Source organism: Alosa sapidissima, chromosome 20, assembly GCF_018492685.1.
Source record: "Alosa sapidissima isolate fAloSap1 chromosome 20, fAloSap1.pri, whole genome shotgun sequence".
NCBI classification, from domain to species: Eukaryota; Metazoa; Chordata; class Actinopteri; order Clupeiformes; family Clupeidae; genus Alosa; species Alosa sapidissima.
The window spans coordinates 4,800,747-4,813,577 of NC_055976.1; the positions used below are offsets into that span (position 1 = coordinate 4,800,747).

The 12,831-nt window shown below is 44.3% G+C and overlaps 1 protein-coding gene across 1 annotated transcript in view; it reads left to right on the forward strand.

Moving 5' to 3' along the window:
* Nucleotides 1-929: 929 nt before the first annotated feature.
* gpc4 (glypican 4) overlaps nucleotides 930-12,831 on the forward strand; it is a 33,112-nt gene continuing 21,210 nt past the window's right edge. Inside the window, exon 1 of the mRNA XM_042074463.1 lies at nucleotides 930-1,722. Coding sequence (XP_041930397.1) covers nucleotides 1,566-1,722 — 157 coding nt within the window. The 5' untranslated portion in view covers nucleotides 930-1,565. The remainder of the gene's footprint in view (nucleotides 1,723-12,831) is intronic.

A 12,831-nucleotide genomic window follows, 5' to 3' on the forward strand; every position in this document is an offset into this window, starting at 1 on the left:
AACACAGACTACACACACACACACACACACACATATCATGGTAGCAGCCAGACATGGATTTTTCATTATAACATACTGGGTTTATGTCACCAGCACTAGCCTCAGAGCTTAGAGCATGTGTTGTCAATACAAGCTGTCATGCTCAGATTGAGGCATTCAGCCATTGCTCATCATAAAGCATGATTTAAATTCCACAAGTACTTCCCCTCGCAGGCTAATGTCACAAGTCAGCTGGACACAGAGCCAACCTCGCAACACTATGTCACATTTCATGACACGAAGCAACCCAGAAATTGTTGCTGTTGGTGTCACCTGTGATATGTTGCTCATGGTAGGCACGCAGCTATTTGCTTGCGCCTGTGACAGCAGGAGGATTAGCACTTTGGGGATGTGTATCACTGCAAGCATATGTATGTAAAATTCAACACCATTGTGCCTGTGTGAAAGGCTATGCGCTGATGCGACCTGCAAGAGTTTTGTTTCTATGGAATTGGATACAGGTGCAGACAGTGAGCAGTATACGAAGACTATCACTACCTGAATATTGTATGCACTCTTTACTGTAATCAAAAGTAAACTTTTACATTACAAAAATTACGTCCAGGACTCTACTTTAATTAACGATGAAAAATAGACCATACATATTGAGAGACCTTGCAAGTGAGTAGGCTATAACTTTTTATGTTATAAAATACAGCTAGCGCCAAATGAGAAATTATAAAATAATTTACTAAAAAAGCACGTCATTGTAAGTTGAAAACCAAAACGGTGCATTAAGGTCGCAGAAATCATTCCACTGTTTATTCAAAACCACAGTGTTTTGTATATGGGTGCCCAAATTGTCCAGCCCCCGGCTCCAAAATCCACCCCAGGTATTTTGCGCGCCCCTTTCTTTATCCGGAACTCCGTGCGTGATCGCGCAATCCAACTCTCCACTTCAGTCCTCGCAATGCGTTCAGCCTTTGGATTTTAGCACACGGTAACTACAGTCAGCGTCCTGTCGTAGAACGTTTGTACAGAACACTTAGAAGTTCTCTACACAACTTTTTAATTTCATTGATAAAGTAGTAATTTGGAACTTTGTTCAACGAGGACGCAACACAACACGAAATAAGCTATTTTGCAAAGATATCTAAGACGAGCGCATTTCCAAGTCTCCCGGTTTTGTTTTTTACTTGTTGTATCGTGGGTTTTTTGCACCTCACCACATCTCAGGCGAAGAAAAGACTGTTGAACGGACTTATTTTTGTCTCAAAGTGTGTCTGTTTAAACCAAAGTTTGCAGAGATTTCGTTCGAACCTAAAGGAGTTTTAACGCATCAAAGAACTACATGGACACGCAAACTCAACTAAGTTAGCGATAGCTAGGTTAGTCAACCAGTTTGTTAGCTAACTTTATTGCGCTGGACTGGCGAGGCAAAACACATAATCGAACAAGATATACACTGCCCATCTCCATGAGAAAATCCAACGTCGGATTTGGATTTGTTTTGTAGTTAAATCTCAAGCAAAGCTCTTCTCACCCCTTGGCATTGTACTTGTATATCTGGGACTTTCATCATCGCAATGAAGTCGACTGTTGCGCTTTCTGTACTTTACATTTTGGCCGTGATTTTCGTCTCGGCAAAAGCAGAGTTGAAAACGAAGAACTGCAATGATGTGAAAGAAGCGTATAGTTCCAAGGGTTTCAATGTCAACGATGTACCTAACAAAGGGGTTCACGGTAAGTTGCATTACAATTATTTTCACTCAGTGCAGGGCATTTTCCCCTCAAATGGCTGTTTCAGTTTCCGTTAATTTCAGGTCTGTTTAGTCAGCAAACCATGTCTTGTTAAACGTAGCCAGAATGTTATAAAAACAGATACAGTTGTTGCAATTTGAATACTCCTTTTTGAAATGGTTACTGTTAACAATTGACGAACTTTATTATGTTTTTGACTGTTCAAGTTACGTATGTAATCTTTAGGTAATGTAGGCCTAATGACCGAAAACAAAAGTTGGTATGTGGTCCAGTGGACTTAGGTAAAGAATGAATTAGCTACCCTAAATATTGCCCCTGGCTCGGATATACCAGGTTATCGACATCTGAAGAATGGCTTTTAAAGTTTTATCATAGCCCGTCTCTTTATGTCTGCAACTAGATCAATATTTGTGTTCTTCTATAATTAATAAGGGAACGGCAGGAACAAATCAGCAGTGCAATTCGGCAATGGTGTCCCTGTTTATATGAAGACTTCTTGTGCTTTCCTCTATTTGTAACCTCAGTTTTGTGCCACAAAAGAAGTACCTGCATGAATGGGGATAGATGAGAATACATGTGAAATACTTCACTCCAAGTGTAGGCCTACTGTCATTTCACTTAAAGCCAGATCATGTAAATCTGTAGAAAGGAATTACGCTAGGCCTGGGTCTGGTATGTGGGTATGCAGAATTTAAAATCTTGACCCATTAAGGCCAGACGGGATAAGAACAGTTAGCCTAGGGATACGTTTTTGTTTACAGAGGCTGTTTTATTCTACTGGAGTAATGGAAACTTTTTTTTAGACTTCTGGGATCCACATTTCCTCCTGAATGTTAGCCTGGCAATCCTGTGTCAGGGTGGGGGGGTTAAGAAATTCCCCTCCATGCCCCACATACTCTAGATCCCACCCCTATTTCCACCGCCTCCATTTCTATGTCTGTTTTAGATTTTTTGCTTATTCATTCTTTCACAGTCATTAGGCATAACACTTTATTGCTCCAGCTGACACTCATATACATGTGATTTGTTTAAAACAGTCTACATGTCGCTTATTTAAAAACTCAGCCATTGGCCAGACTCCAAACTTTCTGCCCTTATCCTGTGCTTTGACTTTTGGCTTGAGACCCTTGTAAAGGCAGCTCTCCACAGACAGGCTATGTTGTAAATTACTGATTGTAATATGAGCATTTGACATACTTGCCTTAGAGCTACGGCGTCACCTAATCTAGCGCTGGGTGATGGACAACATTTGCATAAATGAATTAGAATATCTCCCCTGATTAGGCTGGCCTCAGTATCTGCCCATCACCTCCATTATCAGCGTGGCAGATTGTGCCACTGCTCATCAGGTGAGAATTGTAAATACAGCTCAGGTTAGGCAACTCTTTGTTTCCTCTCATTTATCTTAAAATTTTTAAAAGGTCACACGCCCCATTGTCTTCCTTTTTGCATCACTGTTGTGCCAGACGTAATTGAATGTACCTCAACATGTCTGCATTCGTCAGGTTTTATTGTAGCAGATCTCCTGTTTAGTTGTGAATGGCTCCTAAAGAATGAATAATAAGTGTGTGTGTTCCATGTGAGTGTGCCCTCCACAATGGCTGCCATGCTCAGCCAGGCCCGGTGCAAGGCTGGCCAAAGTGAGTACCTCTTTGTTGTGTGACATAATTGATCCAGCAGAGGCGGAATGGCTCTGTGGTCACCAAAGGTGTGAGGACTCCAAATAAAGAACAATCTGAAAAGACGCAGACAAAAACCTGGTCCATGTGAACAACTACCAGTTGTCAGGGAGAAAATGGTCGGAAGAGGAAACCTAATTGAATGGGTAGTGTCCCGTTGCCTGGCTATTCACTTCCAGAGTTGGTGCACTTCAGTTGCTAGTCAAAACATTTATTCTCCAAACTCTCATTTGGACATGACCTGACATGAATAGAGTTGTGTACGTCAGACTTGCAGGGCAAACCAAACGTATGTCTAGAATAATGTTTCTGTTTGTCACACAGTAACTATAGCCCATTTCCTCTCTGGTCGTCACACCAGAATTTAGATTTACTCACAAACATTTTTCATGTTGCATTCCAGTTTATCAAGCCCTAAATCCACTGTCACTGAAAGTACTATTTATTAAGATGTCTTTACTTGTTTTCTTGCCATAAATCTAAATGTTGGGAATGTACTGCAGCTGAAACCACAAAACTGCCTTTCTCCACAAGCCACAAGCATCTGTTGTTTGCTTCATGACTAGGAGATGATAATGTATCTCCACCAATCTAGCTAATCTGACAGTTGTGTGTGCGGTGATGGTGTGTCTAAAACAAGACTCCGGTTGCAATGAGACCAAACCCTCAGTCACACTAGTCTAGAGTGGAGAAATAGGCAAGGAAGAGATTTCTTTGGCCCTGAGGTACCTGACATGTATCCCAGCAATTTTTATAAACATAATCTTTTCCAGTCCACACAGTTTTAGGCTAATGTGCTTGTTGATACATGGGAATACTGAACACCTTTTTTCAGTAGTGGGTGGGTTTGGAAGATTTAAGTGTGAAGTCGGTCCTAGACATTCTTCTCATTAATGAGATTGTTCGAGGTCTGGTGTCTGAGCCAAATTTGCCATTCTGAATCCAACTGGCAACTGCACTTTCTTGTTATCATTAAGTATGATGATGTATGATTAGCTGTGGTTGTAGCTCTAGGGATCTCTACGTATTGGGTGGTGTTTTAATTCTCCATGAAACTGTTAGTTCACTAAAATGTCAGTTTTCCAGAATCAGTCTGAATTAGTCTGCATGTAGTGTCAGTTAGGGCTGCAACAATTAATCAATTAGTTGTCAACTGTTAGATTAATCACCAACTTTTTTGGAAATGGGGTTGTATCATTTTTCATAAAGAAAAACACCAAGAAATTCTCTGATTGCAGCCTTTTGACCTTGAATATTTTCATCTTCACAAGCCATTTCAGTACATAATCTTGGCCTTTGCTAAACATTTTTCACAATTTTCTGACATTTTATCAATCAAAAATAATCATTTGTTGCACCCCTAGTGTCAGCCCATTTCTGCATTTTTATCATAATCTGTGCTTTTCCCTCTACCCACTTTATGCATTACACATCTTAAAGTATGTTCAACAGGTAATAAATTATAAAGATTTAAAGGTTACCCTTGACCTGCACCCCCCAAATCCTTTTTACAGTTTAAATTCATACAATAATAATTATTATTAATAATAATTATTATTGTATGAATTTAAACTGTAAAAAGGATTTGGGGGGTGCAGGTCAAGGGTAAGCTAACCAGTCCTTGAGCTGAAGGAAGGAAGCAGTACGTGGGAGATGCTGTTTTTTTTTTTCTTCAATCTGGAGTTCCACTCTAGACTCCACTCTCCCTTCCATAGCAGAAGACTTATGGTGCACATAACCTGTCTAAGAGTACAGGGGCTTTAATATCCTCTAATCCCTTACGCCACCCAAGGGAGGTTTCTTCTTCTGCCAGCAGAAAAAGCTCCTCATTGCCCATGGTAGTCAATCAAGGCCCATGGTGGAAAATGTATGTGTCAAGTGCCTCCTGCTCAGTGGCAATACGCTGGATCTTCAAAAGAAATTGTAAAAGAAAAAATGGGGCCAGTTAACACTGGCTAGATTGGGATCTCCCCATGTCAACAAATTCTCGTTTCTGAAGTTGGCCCGCACACTTTTCTCTTACCCATCCCCCCCCTCCTCCTCCTCCTCACCCTTTCTCCTTTTCCATCTGAAATCTGTTTTGCTTTACCCTGGCAGCCGGGTCTTATGTCATGCCTCAGGTATGGACAATGGCCAAGATCAAAGCTCACAGATGAGTGTTTACACCCCCACCCCCCTTTCCTCTCCATACCGGAGGATCATCCATAATCAGTCTGTTGGGTTATGACTGAAAGAGAGTCAGCAAGAGCCGGGGTGACTCAGACCCGCGACAGGACTCTCAATAGAGGATTTTTTAGAGTTGGCTTGTCTTTGTGTGCATGCTGCTCCGGTTACTTTTTTAAAACAGCTGTGTTAGGATCAGCTCTCATCACCCCTGGTTCAGACCCCTAAACCATTATGAGCAGCACAAAAGCTGGCCTCAGACCAGCTCTGAAGGGTATCACATAGCAGCAAGTGTGGTGTCTCCGCACCACACACACACGCATACACACACACACACACGCATATACGCGTGAGTGCTAGTGCTCTGTGATCCATGTTTGGGTTTTGGCAAATAAAGAGGTCCTGATATTGCCATACCATGTCATTACTGAGATAAGATAAGTGCAGGAGAAGTAGGACACTGTCGGCCGGTTGAGCCATTTAAAGGAGAAGTGTGAGGCAAGCTCACTACGCTTTATGGCCCTCCGGTCTGAACACGCTCTTAAACTGTTAAATATTAAACCAAGAAAGACATGGTCACTGGTTTCTATTGTTTAACTTGTTCAGTTAATCTGTCTTGGTGAAATCTAAAGATTATTCAGCTTTACCACTCAGTCATTCTTCCTCTTACTTTCTCACCAAATTATCAACCTCAGCAAAGCTCTTCTTTGGTCTTTCATTTGGAGTGCTCTTCCAGGAGGCATTTCTGTTTTCTAAACATTGCAGTATCAGTTGAATTATATGCTGAGCTTTGCTTCATTAATGCATCACCCTTTGTGTCAAAGGATTTGTACTTTTCATACAGACTTCTTGGCTAATGAACTATTCATCCTCAATTACATTATTACTATAGCCCAACCGATAAATCGGTTTCGCTATTAAACGGTTAAGATATTTGGCAATCTATCGGTATCAGCGGTTATAACGGCCTGATAGTGCTCCACAAAAAATAAATAGGTGGCTCTTCTATTTTCTAGCTATGTCGTTGTTGCAGCATAGGTTGAACCACATCGAGGTACAGATATGATTGAGGCAGAGTAGCTGCTCTAACCTGTTTGCATGAGCGCTGAGTGAAAATGAAACCCCCAATAGGAATAAGTCTCAATGTGTCCCCAATTTATCCTCACTTTAAGACACAACCTGTCCTCCTTTGCAGAGTGTGGTCACCCTATTTCTGATACTTAATAGTACACATTTAGCCTCCACATTTCCCCTCTGCACAGAACAGCTCGCGTCAAGCGGAACAAATAGGTGTCCCTTCTATTCTCTAGCTGGGTTGTGGTTGCAGTTCAACCCTGAGAGACCTGACAGGCCTGATGATCTTATTCATTATATTTATTTCATACAGTATTTTATTAAATAGGGGCCTTTCATTAGAATACCAGAATACCAGCCTATTTAAACACAATATTCAGATCTTTTCAATATACTTAATAATAGAACACATTTTTACATTGTGTTTGTTAAAAATGAATATCGGCCGGTGTATCGGTTTTTGAAATCCTCCGATGTCAAAATTGGTATCGTTCTTTAAAATCCCTTATCAGTTGGGCTCTAATGACTACCATTACTTAATGTCAGGATGGTGTACGTACATTGGTTACATGAAACAATGGAGCACCTATTATTTGTATTTGGTAGGACTTTCCAATGGAAGACTTTCCGGTGCTCACTTTTGCTGAAACATTCCTCATCACTCGGACCACTGTCTGCTTTGTTATTCAGTTAATATAAGAAAAGTTTGACCGTAAATGTAGCTTGCAGTGTCTGCAGCCATCCTAGTAGGATATTTGCTTGATCCAAATTGCTTTCCAGTTTCCCCTGTGACGAGGTGTTGTGCCATCTTGTGGACTTCACAGTTATTTGAGTAGTACTAAAATAAAATTAAAATCCTAATACTAAGTAAATATGGCAATACTTGGCACAGTTGTATCAATAGAATACTGTGCCGAAGCACAGTATTATATTGACTGCAACTGGCTGCCAGACTGCGGTTCTCTCTGGGTCTCAGTGACTCTGCTGCTGCTTCTGCTCCTAATTGAGTTTTCCTATTAAGCGGAAGATGTCTTGTGAATGTGAGTGTCGGGGCTTGTTTGCGTCCATGCACGTGTGTCCTTGTGTTGGTGGGTGTCGTGCAGGTGAGGTCAGTCAGTTAGCTAGCTGACGTTAGGCCGCGTGGCGGGACCATATCGGTTTCCTGTTGGTCGTGCAGCCGGCAGTCAAGCTGTTTCCCCCTTTTGCAGTAGACCTGTGATCAGGCATGCATGTTTGAGTTCACCACGGAGATAAGCTGTGTTCCCACACCAGACTGTGAACACAGGCAGCGGCAGGCAACATCCTCTCAAGGAAACGACGGCCGCTACCCTCCGTGCGGTCAGGCCTGGTCACTGAGGTTTGGTGTGGAGCTGTGCTGGTGTGCTACAGCCCCAACCCCCCACTCCCACCCCGCTCTGCCGCCCCCAGAGAACGACAGCCCAGCAGGGGGTCGATGCTGTGTGTGGGAACAATAGGGAGCCCTTCTTTAGCCCCCCTGTCTGTCCCCCTCCCCGCCACATTCCACAGAAGACCACCAAGACCCTCACACGGGGAGCCAGGAGCTGAGAACGGCCACAACAAAGAGGCCGAGTGCGAGAGGGAGCGAATGGACTGGCCCGGCCATTGAGTGAAAGAGGGCAGCGAGAGCGTTTGATGGACAGAAGAAGAGACACACAGACAGATCAGGAGAAACGAACAGGGCAGCTCGAATAAACAGCAACTGTCTCGCACAGTGTGTGTGTGTGTGTGAGTGTGTGTGTGTGAGAGAGAGAGGGAGAGACGTGTTGTAGAATGCAGCGATCAGTCAAATGCCTTGCGGCTGAATATATCTGCTCTGAGTCACTGTCTCGCTGTCATGCAGGTTCATGTGCACATACACAAACACACACACACAGAGATTGACTGTGGTGGAGTAAATGCTTGTATGAACACAGCCTCTGGCTCTAGTATCCCCTCTTTGATTATTCCTCCACACATAATACAGTCACATGCTTATATGTCGCTGAATGGTCAGTGTGGAGATCTGTTGAGAAGTTGGCACTGTGTGTGTGTGTAGTCTTGTACAACTCCTCCATGATTGATTGCTTTTTGGATAGACCTGGCGCTATATTTGTGGTTTGTGGGTAGATAGAAAGTTGCCTCTGAAATGCCTTGTTAACACTTAGCATTTGCATGCTGTTGAAGCTCCTCTACCCTCCCCCCTCCAAACACCACACACACACACACACACACACACACACACACACACACACACACACACACACTAGCGGCTCAGCCCAATGTAGGCTTTTCAACTCTCTCGTCTTTCTCCCCTTTGTAGACCTCATGTTTTTGCAGAGCTTGTTTTCTTTACCCGCTTGTTTCTTATGTCCATGCTTTTTCTCCCTAATTCCTCCCTCCGTTGCCTTTGTAGGCATTGAAAGCTCTGTCTGAATGGTGCTGTGCTGTCCCACTCACTTCTTCTTTTTCTCGCTACACTTTCTACCCCCCCAACCCCACTGTCTGTTCTTCAGTGTTCCTGTGCGTGGGAAGGCTTCCAGATGATTTTAATACCAAATTGTTCCCTTCCTCCCTTTGCTCTGTCAGCAGGCGTTGCAGTGCTCTGCTATGTTGTCGCTAGGTGTTCCGGGCAACAGAGCTGCTGGAACTTGAACACGTTTGGATACAGTTCTGGACGCTCTCTATACCTCCCTCCAACTCTTCCATCCCCATCTTTTTTCCTTGCTGCCTCTCCCAACTGAATTCTTTTGAAGGAAGTGTGTGTGTGTGTGTGTGTGTGTGTGTGTGTGTGTGTGTGTTCGTTCTCCGTTGCTGTGATATCCGAGACGCTCTGTCTCTCCTTTGTCCAACTGTCAGTCAGAGCTGGTGTCACTTCGCCAGCTGTGTGTATGTGGGTGGGTGAGTTTATCTGGTCTTGCTTGTGCCTCCACAACCCCTTCTTTCTCTTCTCAACGTCTTCCAACTTGCATTGCTCCTTTGAGGACTTGGCCTTCGAATGAAAGCCCCTTCTGGTGGAGTGGTAAAGCAGATGAAGTGTTAATGAGACTTGAGTACAATTCTAGCAGTGATGATGATGATGATGATGATGATGATAATTGGCATGTAGGCTGTGACTGCCAGGGCCGACCTAAGGCCAGCTGCTTGCTTGTCCCTGTGCGCTCTTTCCTGGACTGCTTTCCTCAGCGCTGAGAGACGCCAGAGGATCTGTAATCCCTGCTAATTACTCCCCTGGCTTTACGTGGCGTAACCCCCCTCTCCTCTTCCTCCTCCTCCTCCTCCTCCTGATGAAGCTGCTGTGCGGGCGCTTAGCTCAGCCTCAGCCTCATTCCTCACGCTGGCTCGCCCACACTTTCGCCATCCCAACTTAACTGCACACGCAATTACTTAATCCCCTTTCTGACTTTCGTTCTTTTTTTTGGTCTCAGTGCTCTCTTTTGAACATGCCATAAAACTGCTCACAAAGTATGAAAAGCCCCACAGTCTGGCCCTATTAGGGCTGTAGTGGGCCTCCCCCACCCACTCACCCATTCTCCCCAGCTTCCCTCATGAGAGTTCTCGTGGAGTTTGACTGAGGAGGAGGAAGCCGCCTCGTCCAAGCCCCAGCTCACAGAGCTATCGGCTCCCACCCTGCTGGCTACGCCGCTCACGATGGCTTGTTGGAAGTCCTCGGCGAAGAGTAACAAATCACTCCCGCTCTGTTTTTGGAGTATTCCCCTCTGAGGTTTATGGGGGAAATCTTAGGGGTTGGGAATCTAAATATGGTTTTCTTAAAAGAAGTCCGGGACTGATAGGTCTGATCCCTGCCGAAGCTGTTGAAAGCCGTCGGCTTGTCCTCAGTGGGGTGATTGATTTATCGACATACCTGGTCATATATCTCCTGCAAAATGGACATGTCCGTCGTGTAGGATGAAGGCTTAGTGAGTTAAGAACTGAAACCTTGGTGTAGCCTTTCCTTTTGACAGTTGGCTAATAGTGGGTTTCTTCCCACCAGCCCCAGTGCGATCCTGTTTCTAAGGCTAAACAGGTATATCGTAATCTTTGTTGCTCCCGTAGCTTTGAGGTCTTTGAGGAAATATGAGCTTGTTACTGACCTCATCCCTTCCTGTGGGGCACTTCCACACTATAACACACCAACACAAACAGACACACACACTTACACAAGCACACAAGCACACACACATACACCAAAGCCAAGAGCAGAGCCTGTCCGTCATTCTCACATCTGGTCAGCTTTAGCCTCTAGAAGATGCCACAGTTGTAAAGGCTCTCAGCAAGTGCCTGGCCTTACAAGGGACGGCTTTTACTGACAAAGATCAAAATGGGGGTCTTGTGTGTTAAACACTTTTAAAAGCTTTCACTTGATAGAGGTTAAGTGCGTTCAGTTGTAGATGAAAAGCGGTTTATTGCCTGGTGAGCAGAGTGGCAAAGAAAGACAAGAATGAAGCCAAAGTTCTCAGGGACAAGACTAGACAAGAATGGGCAAATTCATTGAGGCCATTTCTAAACTTGAAGTTCTTTTAATTGTTTAAGAAGAAGCCTGGTTATTTTCTTGTTGTCTATAATTAGTGTTTTGTGTGTTTTGCTTAATCCGTGTGCTCTGCTTCTGCACAGTAATCATGACATTTAAATATGCTCAACTTCAGCAGTAATCTGGAATTCCCTCTCTGTGGCTTCAGAGCACCAAGGCTGTGGAGGCTGAGTGGGGTTCACCTTTGAGATGTGTTCATATGTGCTGAGGGTCATTATTTGGTAGAAAGAGTCGAGGCTTTGAGTTAAGTGGCTGATGTCTGAGTCTTGTCTCTTCTTTCGTTGTAATCATACTTTACTCGGGTGTGTTCTGTTATTGTGTCTGGGGAGACTAGGCTGTCTGCAAATTTGCCAGAAAGTCCTATGTGCCCATACACAAGACAGGAGCATGCAAGTACACAGCCCCCACCCCCACCCCCCCAAACACACACACACACACACACACACACACATTCCATAAAACATGGAGGCACATCCAGCGCGGACTGTGGAGCGGCGCAGGATGCAGGGAGTTAATGAGTGGTAACCCAGTGAAAAGAGATTAGGAAGTCTGTGTGCAAGAATAAAAGGTGACATGAGCATTTCTCATTTGCCCACTGAAAGGAGGGGAGGTCAGCCCAGTGAACCCTTTGTTGCCTGATGGTTAATCAAGGCATGGTGTGTGTTCAAATGTCTTCTGAAAGATGTTGGGGAGTTAGAGGGGTTGAGTTCCGGCCATGGTCTTTAACTACAGGATGCAGGTAAGCCAGGCGTTCAAGATCTCACAAATATAGACAAGGACCAATTCTGATAGATGTCATTTGAATTAATTCTAGATTACACCTTGATATTCTCTTACACTGACTTACTGCATTGTGCATTGTCCTCACCAAGCATGGAATGTAATGAGAGGTAGCTCTAGATGTAGTTCAGCCTTTGTAACATGTAGTAGTGTGTTAGATTTGCTTAAACTGGATTGGTGGAATGTTTGTCGAAGTGAGTGCAGAGTGAATATGTTTGTGTTGCTGTTCAGCAGGGACTGCTCTGGCAGCCTGGCTAACTGAGTCCTCTGAGCTTTGGTCAGGGCTGCCTGGGGCTCCTGACTGATTATTTTAGGTGATGTATGTATTGTCATTGCTCAGTCATCCCTCAAGTTTCTCACGTCGGCTCCGCTCTCCTCTCCTCTCCTCCCTCTGCTCCCTCCAGTGGCCTGCGCTTGCAGCCAGTTGGTGTGCGTCTCTGTGCGAGTGTGTCGGAGCTCCTTTGGGAAATGTCCCGGGGAATTCTCAAACATGCCCATTACATTCAGAGTTGCCAACAGGTTTCGTCAGCGTCTCTTGCCTCCTTCGTGCGGCCCTTCTCTTTGTTGTCTTCCTCCTCTTCCTCTCCTCTTTCTTGCTCCCTCTTTGCCCTTCTGTTTCCACACGGGTAAATAAACGGCACATTCCAAACTGTCATTTCTCTGCTTACCTACTGACTCATTGCAATTACAACTTCAAGCCCCCTCCCCTCTCTCTCTCTCTCCTCTCTCTCTCTCTCTCTCTCTCTCTCTCTCTCTCTCTCTCTCTCTCTCTCTCTCTCTCTCTGTGTTATATAGAAATGTGTGTCCTGCTTCATGGGAGAGGAGGCGGCTAACTGAACTTAGCTAACTTAGAAAAGTGGGTGATGG